This window comes from Physeter macrocephalus, chromosome 9, assembly GCF_002837175.3.
Source record: "Physeter macrocephalus isolate SW-GA chromosome 9, ASM283717v5, whole genome shotgun sequence".
Taxonomy (NCBI): Eukaryota; Metazoa; Chordata; class Mammalia; order Artiodactyla; family Physeteridae; genus Physeter; species Physeter macrocephalus.
The window spans coordinates 86392739-86410828 of NC_041222.1; the positions used below are offsets into that span (position 1 = coordinate 86392739).

The 18090-nt window shown below is 40.1% G+C and overlaps 1 protein-coding gene across 1 annotated transcript in view; it reads right to left on the reverse strand.

Annotated features, from left to right (window-relative positions):
* Window positions 1–18090, reverse strand: part of SHC3 (SHC adaptor protein 3) — a 149101-nt gene that overhangs the window by 32660 nt on the left and 98351 nt on the right. The window contains exons 7-9 of the mRNA XM_024130860.1: window positions 13030–13156; window positions 1061–1211; window positions 15–102 (exon numbers count right to left, since the gene is read on the reverse strand). Of these exons, the coding sequence (XP_023986628.1) occupies window positions 15–102; window positions 1061–1211; window positions 13030–13156 (366 nt within the window). The remainder of the gene's footprint in view (window positions 1–14; window positions 103–1060; window positions 1212–13029; window positions 13157–18090) is intronic.

Genomic DNA, 18090 nt, shown 5'->3' on the forward strand with positions numbered 1-18090 from the left:
CTTGTCCGCCTCACCTTGCCTCTCACCTGTTTGCTGCCAGTCTTCGCCAAGCGGGTCTCCTAAGTGTCTCCCCTGGTAGTAGGTTTGCTCTTTTCCTGCAAACTATAGACATATGTAAATACACAGAGTGAAAAAGTCATCCTCTTCTTGTTTCTGCATCTTTAAAAGCCATAGTACAGTAGAATGGCCTTCAATGGCCAATGGATTGCATGCCTATTACACCCAATTTTTCCTTCATGCCTCTCGGTTGGCATTAGGGTTTGGGGAATAAGTTTGTGTGGGTGTGAGAAAGAGGCTGTATCTCATCAAAACTACAAATGCCCCCTGTTTTCATTACCCCCACACACCTTCCCTAAGTGTGACCATAAATTCAGCTCTTTTACATGTAGCCACATCACTCAACATGACCTAAAATAGATTTCAGTTAAAGATTATCTATGTGTCAGAACATACTTCCCACCCAGCACATACATCCATAACCATTCATGCCCTGGCAAGTCCACCTTGCTGATTCCTTCTCAGTGTTAGAGCTACTGACACTTGGTTTCAACATTATTTGCCACTTTCATTGGTGTCATTGTCATTCACATAAGGTAGGTGACATCAAAAAATTCCCTATAACGAAGAGATATCATGGAGATACCATAACTCTAGAAAACGAATGCCTTACTAGAATTTCGAGTTAGAGGAAAAATCAGGGAAATAAGCAAAACAGAAAAACTCAAAAAAATCTCATGTTAAAGGCTTACATCCACTCTCCTTTCAGAGAACCCAAAGCACCCCAGGCCTTTTAGAAGTCTTGAACTCTCTCTTTTCCTCATTAAGTTCACAGTAGAATGGGATTTGTGCTAGGATGAAGAGGGAACTCCCAGACTCAGGAATCACAATATAGCTCCAACGCATTTGACATTAAAACAAAAGCTTCCCCTACTTGTCTGCTTTGTGAAATTCAAGGGGAAAAAGTTTGTGAGTTTTTCTGTCTGGAGCTGAAAATAAAGTTGAAGAAAGCAAAAGGAAAGTTCAGTTAGCCACCATCCAAGGAAAAAGGTATAAGACTCACCTGGGCTGTGTCAGGACCGTGGGGTCTGGCTTTCAGTCGAGCATCTACAAACCCCCCTGGAGGAGGCATCTTGCTTGGAATGCTGTTGTAGTATGGGTGGCCTGAGCCATCACCCTCCTCTTCAGTCCATGGCTCATCTAGACTCTGCATTCTGTTAAAAGAGGATTTTCAGGGACTTTAGCCAAAAGTTGAGCTTGCAGTCAAAACCAGAAAATCTAATGTTAGTAATTGTTGCCCCAGAAAGCAGAGTTTAGTCACTGCCCCTTTAACCATCTAGGTCTCAGGCATATATATAAAGCAGATGAGTGGTTTGGCCAAATATCCCTGACTTATTCACAGTTCTACCCTTTAGAAAATTCTGGTCATATTTGAAACAGGAAAGAACTCCTTTTTAAAAATTACATTTTAATAAGGAAATATATAATTTATATGTAAGGATAACCAGTTTCTCAAGGCATAGACACACATTTTAGTACATTATGAAATTTACCCAAAAGAAAATTAACTTTAAAATGGAGATTTAGTGACATCAGGGAAAATGGCAGAGTAAGGACCTGAAAATTCTCTCCTCTGTAATAGCAACAAGAAAGCTAGCAAAGAAAGTTTCATAATCAACTTTTTCATAACTCTGGAAATTAACCAGAAGCTTGTAGTAACCTAGAGTGTGCTCATTAAACAAACAAAAAAAACACAAACAGCTGTCAGAACAACAGCTCTGTTGCATTTTAACTTGCTTTATTGTCATCTTCATGGTAGCCTTAAAAACCCAAATCCCACAGTCACAGTGAAAACCAGCAGCCTAATAGCCATGGCAGGGGGCAAAAGAGCATTGAGGCTCCTTCAAAGCCCTATTCCCAGAGAACAGTCATTATGACGCTTCTGGTCATTCTCTAGAATCCTCCACTCCAAAGGTTGTCTTTATTTGACCTGATTCAGAGCTTGTCCAGGGAACATAGCTTCCTCCCCCGGGTCATTTGTCAAAAACAATTAGAAGTACTTCTTTAACATTGTGGCTCCCTGAAACAGTAGATAACATTTGGGGTAAAGAGTAAGCTAATCAGAAAGCTTAAAAGAAAAGCTGGGAAATAATAAGCTCTGACATAATTCTGGCTATCTAGAAGGCTACATGTATACGAGGGCTGTTTTCATGGCCAGGGTTCTGTTCCTGCTCAGAAAAGATGTAAAAATGCTCTAGTTCTCACCTGTGACTGACTTTGAAGCTTTGCACAAGCAGGAAGTAAAAGCTAAGGCAGAGCTGTCAGCTGCCTAACTGAGTGTTGAAGGAGTGCCCCAACACACACACAGAACCCCTCAGCAAAAACTGTGGGACTTAGTGGCTTCAGACATTCAAGGAAATCTCTTTTCAGTCATTAGCTGTCTAATAAATGAACTGAGCTGAGTTGTCAGTGGCCATATATGACAAAAAATACAGACTTTACTAAGTTAGTTTAGAAAAGTCATTACAACAAACAACCACAACAAACAGCAAGGACAAATCCTGAGGAGGGGAGAAATCTGACTTCCAGAGTTGTCACACCATGTTATTTAAAATTTCCAATTTCAACAAAAAAATTATGGGATGCAAAGAAACAAAAAAATTTGGCTCATACACAAGAAAGAAAAGCAATCAACAGAAACTGTCCCTGAGGAAGCTCAGGTTTTGGACTAACTAGACAAAGACTTTAAATTAGCTACTTTCAATATGTTCTGAGAACTAAAGGAAACAAAAATATCAAACATGACAATGCTGTCTCACCAAATGGGGAATAACAAAGAGATTCAAACCTAGACACCTCATAATCAAATTGATTAAAGCCAAAGAGACAGAATCATGAAAGTAGCAAGAGAGAAGCAGCTCATCGTATACAAAGGATCCTCAATAATATTAACAGTGGATTTCTTATCAGAACCAATGGAGGCCAGAAGGCAGTGAGATGTCACATTCCAAGTATCAAAAGAAAAAGACTATCTACCAAGAACTCTATATAGGCATAGCTTGTTTTATTGTGCTTCACTTCATTGCATTTCACAGATTTCACAATTTCCATGTTTCACAAATTGAAGGTTTGTAGCAACACTGCACTGAACAAGTTTTCAGCGCCATTTTTCCAACAGCATTTGCTCACTTCCTGTGTCTGTGTCACGTTTTGGTAATTTTCACAATATTTCAAACTTTTTCACTATTCTTATATTTGTTATGGTCATCTGTGATCAGTGATCTCTGACGTTACTATTGTAATTGTTTTGGGGTGCCACAAACTTCATCCATTTAAGATGGCAAACTGAATCAATAAATGTGTGTTCTGACTGCTCCACCAACTGACTGTTCCCCCATCTTTATCCCTCTCCTCTGGTCTCCTTATTCCCTGAGACACAACAGTATTGAAACTAGGCCCATTAATAACCCTGCAATGGCCCCTAAGTGTTCAAATGAAAGGAAGAGTCATATGTCTCTCACTTTAAATCAAAAGCTAGAAAAGATTAAACTTTGTGAGGAAGGCATGTCAAAAGCTGAGACAGTCCAAAAGCTAGGCTTCTTGTGCCAAACAGTTAGCCAAGTTGTGAATGCAAAGGAAACATTCTTGAAGGAAATTAAAAGTGCTACTCCAGTGAACGCATGAATAAGAAAGTGAAACAGCCTTATTGCTAATATGTAGAAAGTTTTAATGGTCTGGGTAGAATATAAAACCAATCCCGACTTTACCTTAAGCCAAAGCCTAATGCAGAGCAAGTCTAACTCTCTTCAACTCTATGAAGGCTAAGAAAGATGAAGAAGCTGCAGAAGAAAAACTTGAATCTAGCACAGGTTGGTTCATGAGGCTTAAGGAAGGAAGCCATTTACATGACATCAAAGAGCAAGGTAAAGCCCCAAGTGCTGATGTAGAAGCTGCAGCAAGTTATCCAGAAGATCTAGCTAAGATAATTAATGAAGGTGGCTACACTAAACAACAGATTTTCAGTGCAGATAAAATAGCCTCATATTGGAAGGAGATTCCATCTAGGAATTTCATAGCTAGAGAGAAGTCAATGCCTGGCTTTAAAACTTCAAAGGACAGACTGACTCTCTTGTTAGGTGCTAATGCAGCTGGTGACTTTAAGTTGAAGCCAATGCTCGTTTACCATTCTGAAAATCCTAGGGCCCTTGAGAATTATGCTAAGTCTGCTCTGCTTATGCTCTGTAAATACAACAACAAAGCCTGGATGACAGCACATCTGTTTACAGCATGGTTAACTGAATATTTCAAGCCCACTATTGAGGCCTACTGCCTGGAAAAAAGATTCCTTTCAAAATATTACTACTCATTGACAATGTACCTGGTCACCCAAGAGCTCCAACTGAGATGCCAATGAGATTAATGTTGTTTTCATGCCTGCTAACACAACATCTATTCTGCAGCCCATGGATCAAGAAGTAACTTCAATTTCAAGTCTTATTATTTAAGAAATGCATTTCATAAGGCTGTAGCTGCCATACATAGCTATTCCTCTGATCGATCTGAGCAAAGTCAACTGAAAACTTCCGGAAAGGACTGACCATTCTAGATGCCATCAAAAACACTCATGATTCATGGAAAGAGGTAAAATCATCACCATTAACAGGAGTTTGGAATAAGTTAATTCCATCCCTCATGGATGACTTTGAGGGGTTCAAGACGTCAGTTGAGGAAGTAACTGCAGATGTGGTGGAAATAGCAAGAGAACCAGAATTAGAAATGGAGCCTGAAGATGTGACTGAATTGCTGGAATGTTATGATAAAAATTTAATGGATGAGGAGCTGTGTCTTAGGGATGGGCAAAGAGAGTGGTTTCTTGAGATGGAATCTACTCCTGGTGAAGATGCTGTGAAGATTGTTGAAATGACAACAAAGTGTTAGAATGTTATATAAACTTATTTGATAAGCAGTGGCAGCCTTTGAGAGGAGTGACTCCAATTTTGAAGGTAATTCTGTGAGGGAAATGCTATCAAACAGCATCACATGCTACAGAGAAATCATTCATGAAAGGAAGAGTCAATCAGTGTGGCAAAATTCATTGTTGTCTTGTTTTAAGAATATGTCACAGTCACCCCAACCTTCAGCAACCATCACCCCTGATCAGTAAGCGACCATCAACACTGAGGCAAGACCCTCTACCAGCAAAAACGTTGCCACTCGCTCAGATGATGGTTAGCAATAAAGTTTTTAGCAATAAAGTATTGATAATTAAGGTGTGTACATTATTTTTTAGACATAATACTATTGCACACTTAATCGACTACAGTATATTGTAAACATAACTTCTAAATGCACTAGGAAACCAAAAATTTTGTGTGACTTGCTTTATTGTGATAGTCACTTTATTGCAGTGGTCTGGAACCAAATCCTCAATATCTCTGAGGTATGCCTGTACCCAGCAAAACTATCCTTCAAAATGAATCAAAAGTTAAAACAGTGCCAGATAAATAAAAACCTAGAAAATTCATCACTAACAAATCTGCACTATGAAAAAATACTAAAGGAAGTACTTCAGGCTAAAATGAAAGCCACTAAACAATAATTCATGTCACATGAAAAAATAGAGGATAATGGTAAAGTTAAATACATAGGCAAATACTAAAATAAGTATGAAAAAGTATAAATGTAGTTTTTGTCCATAACTCTTTTCCTCTCCTCTCTGATTTAAAAGACAACTGAATAAAGTGATAACTATAAACCTGTGCTGATGAGCACTCAATGTATAAACATGGAATCTTCATAACATAACAGCACAATGGAAGGTGGAGAAATAGAGCCACATAGGAGCAAAGTTTTTGTATACTATTGCAATTAAATTGGTGTTAATTTGAACTAAATTGTTACAAATTAAGATGTTAGTTGTAATCCCCAAGGCAACCACTAAGAAAATAACTTTTAAAAGACAGTTAGGGCTTCCCTGGCGGCGCAGTGGTTGAGAGTCTGCCTGCCGATGCAGGGGACACGGGTTCGCGCCCCGGTCCAGGAAGATCCCACATGCCGCGGAGTGCCTAGGCCTGTGAGCCATGGCTGCTGAGCCTGCACGTCCAGAGCCTGTGCTCCGCAATGGGAGAGGCCACAACAGTGAGAGGCCCGAGTACCGCAAAAAAATAAAAAAACAAGGTAATGAAAAGAGTTCACTCATAAAATATTTATTTGACACCAAAGAAAGCAATAATGGAGAAACAAAGGGACAAAAAAAATGACATAACACATACAGAAAAAAATAGAAAAATGTCAGGTAAAATCCTAATTTATCAGTAATTACATTAAATGTAAATACATTAAACACTCCAATTAAAAAACAAAGATTGGCAGAATGGATTTTTAAGATAACGTGATCTGACTATATGCTTTCTACAAGAGACACATTTTAGATTGAAAGACATTTTAGATTTAAAACACATTTTAGATTTAAAACACATTTTAGATTTAAAGATTTAGGTTGAAAGTAAAAGGATGTAAAAAGGTATTTCATGCAAACAGTAACCAAAAGAGAGCTACAGTAACTCTACTAATATTGGACAAAATAGACTTCAAGACAAAATTTTTACTAGAGACAAAGATAAAAGAGCAACCAGTCAAGAAGATACAATAATTATAAAGCTATATGTACCTCACAACAGACCCTAAACTATATGCAGCAAAATCTGACAGAATCAAAGGGAGAAAGAGTGCAGTACTAATATTTGAAGACATCAATACCCACTTGCAATAATGGATAGAACAACCAGAGAGAAGATTGGGAAATAGAAAATTGAACACTATACATCAACTAGACCTAACAGACATCTATAGAACACTCCATTCAATAACAGAATATAAATTTTCTCGAGTCCACATGAAACATTCTCCAGGATAGACCATATGTTAAGCCACAAAATAAGACTCAAAATTTTTAAAAGATTAAAATCATACAACATATGTTTTCAGACCATAATGGAAATAAAGCAGAAATCAATACTAGAAAGAAATTTGGGAAATTCACTGATATGCAGAAATTAAACAACACATGCCTAAATAACAAATGGATCAGAAAATAAATCACAGGGAAATTGGAAGAAACTTTCAGATGAATAAAAACAAAAACAATATACCAATACTTATGGGCTGAACATAAAGCAGTGCTTAGAGGGAAATTTATGAACTGTAAATGTCTATATGATAACAATCTCAAATCAATAACCTGACCTTCTACTTTAATAAACTAGAAAATAAGAGCTAAACCCAAAGCAAGCAGAAGGAAGAATAATAAATATTAAGGTGGAAATAAATAAAATAGTTAGTAGAAAATCAATAGAGAAAAGCAATGAAACCAAGAGTTGGTTCTTAGAAAAATCAACAATATTGACAAAGCTATAGCTAGACTGACCAAGAAAAAAGACAGAAGACTCAAATTACCAAAACTAGGAAGGAAAGAGGAAAGTCTGCTACCAAACACAGAGAAATTAAAAGGATTATAAGAGAAACTATTAAAAATCATATGCCAACAAATTAGATAACCTAGATGAAATGGAAAAATTCCTACAAAGACTCAATCTACCAAAATGACTCAAGAATAAATAGAAAATCTAAACAGAAATGTAACAGATAAAGAGATTAAATTAGTAAACAAAATCTTGCATCCCAAAAAAAGCCCAGAATCATATGGCTTCTTGGTGATTTCTAACATCTAAAGGAGAATTAACAGCAATTCTTCATAACTCTTCCAAAAAAATAGAAGAGGACAGAAGTTTCCAAACTCAGTCTATCATGCCAGTATTACCCTGATATGAAAGCCAGACAAAGACACCACAAGAAAAAAAAAAACTGCAGACCAATATCTCTTATGAATATGGATGGAAAACAAAATACTAGCAAACCAAGTCCAGCAACATACAAAAAGAATCATACACCATGACTGAGTGAGATTTCTTCCAGCAATGTAAGATTGGTTCAACGTTCAAAAATCAACTAATGTAATATGTCATACCAGTAGAATAAAAACAAATACCAAAACCTCATCTCAGTAGACACAGAAAAATCATTTGACAAAATTCAACACTTTTCCATGATAAAAACCCTCAAAAAACTTAGAATAGAAGGGCATTTTCTCAACCTGAAAAAGCATCTATGAAAAGCCCACAGCTAAGAACACAATTAATGGTGAAAGTCTGAATGCTCTCCTCCTAAAATTAGGAATATGACAAGGTTGTCCTGTCTTTCCACCTCTATTCATTGTACTAGAGATTCTAGCCAGGACAATTAGATAATAAAAAGAAATAAAAGAATTCAAATTAGGAAGTAAGAAGTAATAAAACTAAATTTATTTGCACAGGACATGATCTTGTACATAAAAAATACTAAGGAATACACACACACACACACAAATGATTAGAGCTAATAAATGAATTCTGTAAGTTTGCAGGATACATAATAAATATTCAAAAATCAATTGTATTTTTATACATTAACAATGAAAAAATAAAATTAACAAGCAATTCCTTTTATTATAGTATCAAAAAGAATAAAAGATTTATTCTTTTGGTAGTAAAAATTATCAAAGCAAGTGCAAGACTTGTACACTGAAAATTACAAAACACTGTTGAAAGAAATTAAAGAAACTCTAAATAAATGGAAAGACATCCTGTGTTCAGGGATTGGAAGACTAAATATTGTTAAGATGGAAGTACTCCTCAAATTGGTCTATGGATTCAAGACAATCTCCTCTATAAACATCCCAAGTGCCTTTTCTGTAAAAGTAGACAAGCTATGCTAAAATTTATTTGAAATTGCAAGGGGCCCAGTATAGTGAAAACAATCTTGACAAAGAAGAATGTAGTTGGAGGACTTATACTTCCTGATTTCAAACTAACTATAAAGCTATACTATTCAAGGCTATGTGGTACTGGCATAAGGATAGACATATAAATCAATGGAATAGAATTAAGAGTCCATAAATAAACCCATACATTTATGGTCAATTGATTTCAACATGGATGCCCAGACAGTTCAACGTGTGAAATAGTCTTTTCAACAAACGGTGCTGTGACAACTGGATAGCCATTTGTGAAAGAATGAAGTTGGACCCTTACCTCACACCATATACAAAAATTAAGTCAAATGGATTAAAGACCTGAAAATGAGAGCTAAAACTTAGAAGAAAACATAGATGTAAACCTTCATGACATTGGATTAGGCAATGGTTTCTTACATATGACACCAAAAACAAAAGCAACCAAAGAAAAAATAAGTACATTAATTGGACTTCATCAAAATTAAAAACTATTGTGCTTCAAAGGATATTATCAAAAAAATGTGAAGACAACACAAAAAATGGAGAAAATATTTGCTAATCATATATCTGAAAAGAGACTTATATCTACAATATATAAAGAACTTCTATACAACAATAAAAAGACAAATAACTCAATCTTAAAAATGAGCTAAGGATTTGAGCAGACCTTTCTCCAAAGAAGATATACAAATAACTAATAAGCACATGAAAAGATGCTTGACATCATTAGTCAACAAGAAAATGCAAATCAAAACCACAATCAGAGACTACTTTGTACTCACTAGGATAGCTAAAATCAAAATGATGGACAATAACAAATGTCGGTGGAATTGGAAATTTCATACATTGCTGGTGAAAATATAAAATGGTACAGCCACTTTGGAAAACAGCTTGGTAGTTTCTCAAAATTTTAGCATAGAGTTACCATATGACTGAGCAATTCATCTCCTAGTTATATACCCAAGAGTACTGAAACATCTGTCCACACAGGAACTTGTACACATCTTCATAGCAGCATTATTCATAAGAACTAAAAGGTCAAAATAACCCAAATGTCCATAAACTGATGAATGAATGAACATAAGGTAACATATGCATACAAAGGAATATTGTTCAGCCCTAAAAAAAAAATGCCATACTGATACATGCTACTCTATGGATTAACCTTGAAAACATTCCAATAAGTGAAAGAAGTCAGGCACATGTTGTATGATAACATTTATATAAAATGTCCTGAATTGGCAAATCAATAAAGACAGAAAGTAGAGTAGTGGTTGTCTGGGGAAAGGGGTTTGGAAAATGGGGAGTAACTGCTAATGAGTACGGGGTTTCTTTCTGGGATGATGAAAAATGTTCTGGAATTAGATAGTGGTGATGATTGTACTTGTGCTATCTTTGACAATACTAAATACCACAGAACTGTATATTTTTAAAGGGTAATTTTATCATAAATAAACTATATATCAATTTTTTAAAAAATAATAAATGGAGCTTTGGCTACATTTGAATTCTTTTTCATTGTCTTCTCTGGTTTTGTGATGAAAATAACCTTGGATTTCTGCAAGAAAAATCAGAGGAAAAAAATCTTCTGGGAAAATCATACCATACCAAAAAACCCATTCATTTAAAAGTATTATTTTTTATTTCCAGTTGGAGATGGGCGATGACTCCAGGTCACAGAGTCTCTCCCCCAATAATTAATACAATGAACAAAAAATAAGCCACGAATAAGTAAAGCCATCCACTCACTAGCAGCAAGAGAAGAAGGAAAGAGGAAGTCATGTGCCACCAACATGAAACTTTGAGATGCTGGGGCAGCTTGCTGGGACCTAATGCTGCCCCACTCACGCCACGCTCACCTGTCCCCAGCTCTACTCTGAGGAATGTGGACAAAGAAGCTGACTGTGCCAATTCTCATACCTCCAGCTCATGCCCAATTTGAAGAGAAATGGCCTGAGCAAGTGAGCAGAAAACCCAAGGAGAACTGCTCACAAATAGAACCTCCTGTTTTGCTGGCCCCTGGGAAATCTAGAAGGAAAATGGGCCAGTGCCCTCCAGAGTCCAGGGTCCCCATAACAGAGCAGGGAGGGGAAGAGAGACATGGCAGCTGGAGGCAAAGTGCATTCCCTCATGGCCCAGGATGTCCCCAGCTGGGACAGAGGGGGTGCATTCCCAGCTGCTCCCTGGATCTCAGACCTGCTTAGTGGACACAACAAGCAGCTTGTCAGACAAGGTGAGACTGATGTCAGGGAACACAGGTCCCCTTGTTCCTGCTCTGCTTTAGAAATGTTATACCATTACTTGCATATTGGGTTGAAAGTTTTCTCAGTAGATAAGGTCTCTCTACTTCATTCTCTTTCCCCAAAACTTCTTCAAACTTTATTATATAGAAACATATACAGGACTTCATACCTTAAGTATATTCCTGGAGAAGCACGGTAGTTCAATTAACTCCCCCCACTCATTTTTTGACATATCATTTTAATAGGATTTATTTGACTTCTTTGCAACATTTCAAAAGTACAGAAGAGCCTGAATTAATATAAAAGCCACCTACACATCCACCACTGAGATTAAACAAGTGTGAACATTTTGCTATATTTGATACCTTTTCTTTAAAGAAATAAAACTTGTCAAACTTGCTCTGGATGAAAAAATACGTGATATTAACTGTAAAATGTTAATGGTAAAATCTAGACGGTGGGTATACAGATGTTCCCTGCACAATTCTTTCTGTATATTGGAACACTGTTGTTATAAAATGTTAGGGAGGAAATACACTTAACAAAATCAGTTAAAGCCCACCCATGTCCCTGTCATCCTCAGATGTCCTAGAGTTGGTATGTAATATTCTTGCATGTTTTTATACTCTTTATATACATGCACTTATCCATAACCTATATATACAATTGTGTATGTGTTTTTAAAATTTCCATAGATGGTTCATATCCTTTTTCACTCCATTTAAAGTATTTGAGATTAATTCTGGTAATACACATATACTGATGAATTCTGTTTAATGACTACATCCCATTATAAAATAAAACTTAGAACTTTTTGTTCACCCACTCTCCTGCCAAGTGCTCTCGTGTCCCCTCCACTTTCTAACTCTTTTTTCACACAACTTGTATGAGTTTGCAGAAGTCTTTATCAACCAGGAAAAAAATGGGGCCTTCACAGGCACCTCCAGAATGAATGTCTTAACAGAAATTTTCCAGTGGATGAAGGAAAAAAAAATTAAAAGTCTCTTTCAAGAAAGGTGAAGACTTCAGAGAGATGAAAGGAGACTTCATAATAATGAAGGTAGAGGTAGGCACTGCCTTCACAACTAAGTCCTGGAATGTGGCTGCAGAAGTTGGAGAAAACATAAAAAGTAAATTCAGGAGAAATAAAGTTTTATTGACAGCGAACACACCATTGTAATAGGCTTTCAATAGGACAGCTGACTGAATAACTAACATGCCCCATATTAGTTTTTTTTAAATGCTGCATGGAATATTCTTAAGTCCTAAGGAAACTCAAGGGTAGACTCTGAACATTTTTTATAATAAACTAAACATCTCACAATTCCTGTTTACACTTACTATTTCAGTGAACGCTTAAAATACTGCCAAGCCACTATTATTCCTATTTTACAGAGAAAACGGCTGAGGCCCAGACTGGTTAAAGAACTTGCCCAGGGCCACACAGGCCAAGTCGGAAAGCTACGAAAGCCAATAGAGCAGAATCAATGCTCGTCATTCCAAGCGGAGCGCCTCACGAAGGGAGCCTCTAAATCAGGACTTTGGCTAACCCTGAGGACAAGGACAATGGGACAGGTAGAACCTGTGGTGACACCCACCCAAGGAGGCAACATATGGAAACATCACGTGCTTGCAGAGGAAACAGAACAAAAACATATTACAATGTGTTTTTTTGTAACCTTGGCTACTGTCACTATAGTTTCAAGAAAATGTTTTTCTAAACATTGGGAGCATCGCCCATATGTCGGCTTCCATCTGTCAGTTTCCTGAGCCATGGCCCAGCACCAGCCAGGTGTCTCCCGGCCCAGGAAGCCCTGGGATTAACTGTGTCTGTTCAGAGCAGTCCTCGGGGAGGTGGTTTTGTGGTTTCCTCCTTTTAAGTGTTTTTAAGAGGAAAGGTCAGAAAATGCAGAGAGGCCACTGCAAACGGTGTCACAGAGCTACCACAGTGCTACTCACCGGTCATGGAGAGAGGGGATCTTGGAAGGACACTGCAAATATTGCTTAAACCGGAGCTCAAAGGCTTGTCCGATGGAGCCGATGACCTCCTGGGCCAGCCCGTCACAACATTCCAGAATGTGACAAGCTGTAGGAGCAAGGGACACAGGCTCATTAGAGACAGACACTGGAGCTACCCAGGCTCCTCCTTCCTGAGGGTGAAAGCCCGCAGACTAGGGAAGAAGAGAGGGACAAGGAGGTGCCTTTCATGACATGTCCTGTCAGCTCTGCGTGCAGCTTAATCCCTGAGAGCCCCCAGCGGTACCGTTTCACCACAGAGATCCATTTCTTAATAGCCTATTCTCTCCAAAAGTAAAGGTTCTATTTGTAAGTACGTTGTAACATTTTAAAGTTCAACCTGATTGCTCTTCTACTGCTTTAGAGTCTATAAAATATCAACTCAGAACTTAGTAGGGAAACAGGGTTTGGAAGGAAACCTTAACAAGACAAAGAACCTGATAGTAACAAGAAATGAATCCCTTTAAGACCCCGTGAGGCTTAACAAATAGACTTAAACCGGCTCTTATTGAATGAATCCTCAGGTATCCGATGGACTTAGAGCAAGCTGTCTGCTTACTTCCTAGTGGGAGTAAAGTGTCACCAGCAGACGTGGCAACTCAAAGCAATAAGATCAACAACCTTGTAAGATGAGTTTAAAGGGATATTAATTAACCACCATGACCATCCCACCACAGGCCACCTGCATCTACACTGGACGAGACTGGCTATTCATGCCAGTTCTCAGAAAAGGGGGGTTGGCAGCCGGACGAGGGCCCCTCAGAGACCTGGAGCAACCCTTAACCCCTTTGGGGTGCCCGCTGTCTTGGTGGCCAGGCTGCGGTGTAATCCATGCGGAACATTTGGAGAAAAGAGGGTTGAGTGGGGGAAGGCACCGAAGAAGGTCCCGTCTCTGCTCTACAAGAAAGTAGAATGTCTTCTCCCCAGACACACGTCCATGGCATCCCACAGAAGAGTCCCAGCCCCTTCACGTTGTCCCGTGACCAGCATGACATGCTCTGTTACTAATGGGATAAAGGCATCTCCCTGGAGTAAATGACAGATGCATGTGTCACACTCCATCTTTCTCTTGCCACCGGTTAGGATACAATTGTGTTTCAAGAAGGTGCCTCCAGGAGCACAGCGGGTGCCCAGCAGTGAGGAAAGGCATTGCTACAGGGGTAGCCATTCCCCAGCAGTGATTAGGGAGATGCAGAAGCATCCTTCTGCTGCAGGAGAAGCAAGCACAGAAAGAGGACTCATTAAGGTGGGAACTGCGAGGGAAGGAACAGAAACATCACCACCTCCACAGTTTGGCCGCTCTTCCGTCACGATGCCGCCTTCTACACGCACAAAGACAGCCAGGCACCACAGAGCTCACCCTGATGGCGGCTGCTAGGGTGGGGGGCCTCAGGCTTCTTCTCTCCCCAGGCTTGAGGAGGGAGCATGCTCCTGAGGACACAGGGACAAGCATTTCCTGGGAAGAGCAAGTGTAACCGGAATGCTGCTTCAGACTGCAACGCAATCCCTTGGATACATTAGCCCTATCTCAGATATGGCCAAGGGATTTGCCCAAGGTGACAGGTGTCCCGGCTGTATTTTATTATTGAGTATTGATATTGCTTTATGTTATTATTGATATTTATTATCAACCCGGTTTATTATCAACCCGATATTTATTATCAACCCAGTTAAGCACAAAGCAAGGCCATATTAAGCAGCTGTTGGAGTCATGGGGTTGTTCATTAATGGATAGCAATGGAGGTGTCTTTCCAGCCAATAAGGAAGTAGGAGTCTAAGACAGAGTGAGAGAAAGACACCTGGCTCCCCCACCTGCCCTGTGTTTCCAGCCACACCTGCCCCCTCCACGCAGCATCAGCACCAGCCAAGAGAACTTGCTGGCCAGTACTTTGGAGAAACAGAATAACTGGGGACGGGCCAAGAAAGTGAAGCTTATTTTTCTTTTAAGGAGAAAATCGGTGCCCTAGCCTTAGTGAATGAAGAGCAAGGTTTCTGCAGAGGGGGCCATATGATCAATCCACACGGCCCCCTCATCTTCTACACACTAGAGAACACGAGTTTGGAAGTGGGCCTTCTTTAAATCAGTTCCTGGAACATTGGGAAGATGCAGGGCTCTGGGTGGAAGCACCCTCACTTGGTGAGGGTGGAGCCCTGGTGTCTGGTCTAGATACCAGAGGGTGACAGGAACTGCAGATGCAGAATTAAATCACGACTCCAGGCTCTGGGGCCTGGCTCATTCCTCAGTGGACCGTGAAAATGTCATCTGTTGGCTAGGTCTGAGGATCCTTCTGTAGAATGGCCTCTCTGTGTTCCAGAAACCTACTCCAAATCCAGAACTAACCCTGGGCTGGCGGTCTCTCTGGACCTGTATTTTCTCTGACTGTTGCAACAGTCTTTAGCTAAAAGCCACTGTCTTCTAACCTCACCTGTGTGACTCAGTGTGTGTGTGAGGAATGATGAGGTTCTCGGCACAGGTAACCATTGGGGCTGCTTGTTTTACATCCCATGAGGAAAGGATGGATGGAGGTGTCATTCATGAGCAAGAAGGAGAAGAACTGGATGAGAGGAAGGTACAGAGTGGTGGGGCCCAGAATCAAGACTCAGAATGATGTTGTAAAACCTAAAACGTGGCCCAAAACAAACATAGGAGCAGCAAAATGGGGTCATTCCTCATTCTATCCCTTCTGAAGGGGACGGGCTCTTTGGCAGCAGTGCAGTAGTGGGGGTGGTCTCTGGGGTGGGGGTGGGGGTGCTTGTCTGTCCATGCTGGTCTCTCTCTCTCTGACCAATAAGCAAGGCTGATGTCGCTTTCCAGGAGAGCCAGCTCAGACCCCACAGCAGCCAGCTCAGCCCTGACACTAGTGAGGGGACTTCATCAGGCCTCACCACAAAGGCCACTCCCCACCTGGGATGAGCCACTTGAGAGCAGGATGTGCTGCGGCCCTTGTAATCATGCCAGATAGAACTGGGACACAGCGCCTTTCCTCACACAGCAGCCTCCTAATGGGTCAACCACACATCTTCCCCACACAGTAGACAGTGGCAGGTCAGAAGTTCCTCCGCAAGTTTCCCAATGGCTCCAAATAAGTCCAGAGGCCAGTGGCTGCACCTGTCCATTGGTGTTCAAGACTGCCCTGGCCATCTGACTGATAAATGGACTGCAGGCCAACTGGGGCCTCCATTCATCTGAGCTAGCTCTCTGAGCCCTGCCTGGGATGGCTGCTCCGTTAGTCAGCACAGGCAAGTGACGCCACAATAACAAACAGCCCCAGCATCTTAGTGGCTGAAAACAATCCCATTCTCGCTTGTTCATTTCTGAGCAACTCTCCAGGTGGTGACCCCATGAACCAAGCTGCTTTGATCTTTCAATCCTGAATTTCAACACAAGGCCTCCTCCCAAGCCAGGGAAGAAAGAGACAGCAGGGCCTTGCACCAGCACTAACTGCCTCATCCATTCTGCTCTCACACACAACTGTCGCCTGGCTCCTCCTCCACCCAGGAGAGGCTGGTAGTACAGTCTCCTGGGAGCTTGGAAGGCGTGAGGTCAGGACATCAGTGAGCACTAGCAAGGCCTATCACATGCACCAAACACCCAAAAAGGCTTCACTTCTGTAAATAAGAAATTGTCAAGATTTTCTCATGCTTACCAGAAAAGAACTCTTTACTATACTGAGCATGTGTCCCAAATACGTTTCTACTTATTTGTAAATTATGAACATATATTCCCAGGTTAATATAATAGTATGTATATTATAAAAATATCTTTTAAAAGATGTTAAAAATGATACAATAAAGATAAAATAAAGTTCAAGATGTCTTGTTGGCCCTGAAAGCATCACACTGTCATTTATTATCACAAAGCAAGATAAATATTTTGGGTGAGAGGTTCATCACTAATGATGATGGATAGAAATTCATCCTTCCATCTTTGAAATATTCTTCTTAATCATTTTGAGTCTGGAGGGGTTGATTCCTTATCTTAGCTGATTAGATTATTTTGGGTTTTTTTTTGTTGTTTTTTTTGTTTTTTGTTTTTTTGCTTTGTAAAAGTAAGACCCCACTTCCCCACCCCCTTTGTGGCCAGGAGCAGCTGACATACAGAAAGGGTGTCACTGGCTCACTGCACCCTTTACGTATGACTATGGGGTAATACCCACTCTATCTCAGATCAGTGACTATAGACAGAGGCTCCAGCATGTGTTTCCCACCACAGTGGCTGCTTCCACACCCTGTGGGATGGGCCACCCCATCTCAGTGGGCATTGTTTCCATGGGGCGACCCTGCAAGTATGAGCAGAAAACCTCTCAGGATCTGTGCTGCTCTTTTAAGAAGTCATGACCCCTCCCACCCACGCCCACACCAACCCAACTCACACTTCACAGCCATATGGCCTCCACAAGGCAGCCCAGCCCTTGAAGGGGTCCCATCTCAGACTGTCCCACTGTCCTCTTATCTAGACTCACAGACTCTCTCCAAGAGTTCAGATTCATAGCCAAGTTCTCTACCAACTGGTGACTGACATAGGGAACCTCGGAGACACCTGGAGTCATTACCTAACGAGAAGAAAATCCTACCAAACAATGACTGCAGTCTCTTCCTCTTAGTGGGCTCATAACTCTCACCCCTTAAAAGGAACACTGAACACCACTGAATTCTTACCAGAGAACTGGAGACTCCAAACTCAAGCATAGTTTTCAGCCAACCCTAGTCTGTTCACTTACTATATCCACATGTTCCTCCTTGTTCCAGATTTTTTCTGATCTGAGACAGGTAAGAACTCCAAGATTCAGCTCCCATGCTCTTAATTAAGAGTTGTTTAACATCTGTTCTAGCCCCAGAGTGGAAAACTAAAACTTTATGAGGAGATAATTTTGCACCCATCAGACTGGCAGGGATTTAAAAGTCTGAAAAATTCCAAGTGTTGAACAAGAGCTGAAGCCAAGGAGCCCTCCTGTGCCACTTGCGGAATTATAAAGTGAAATAACCATTTTTTTTAAAACTGAA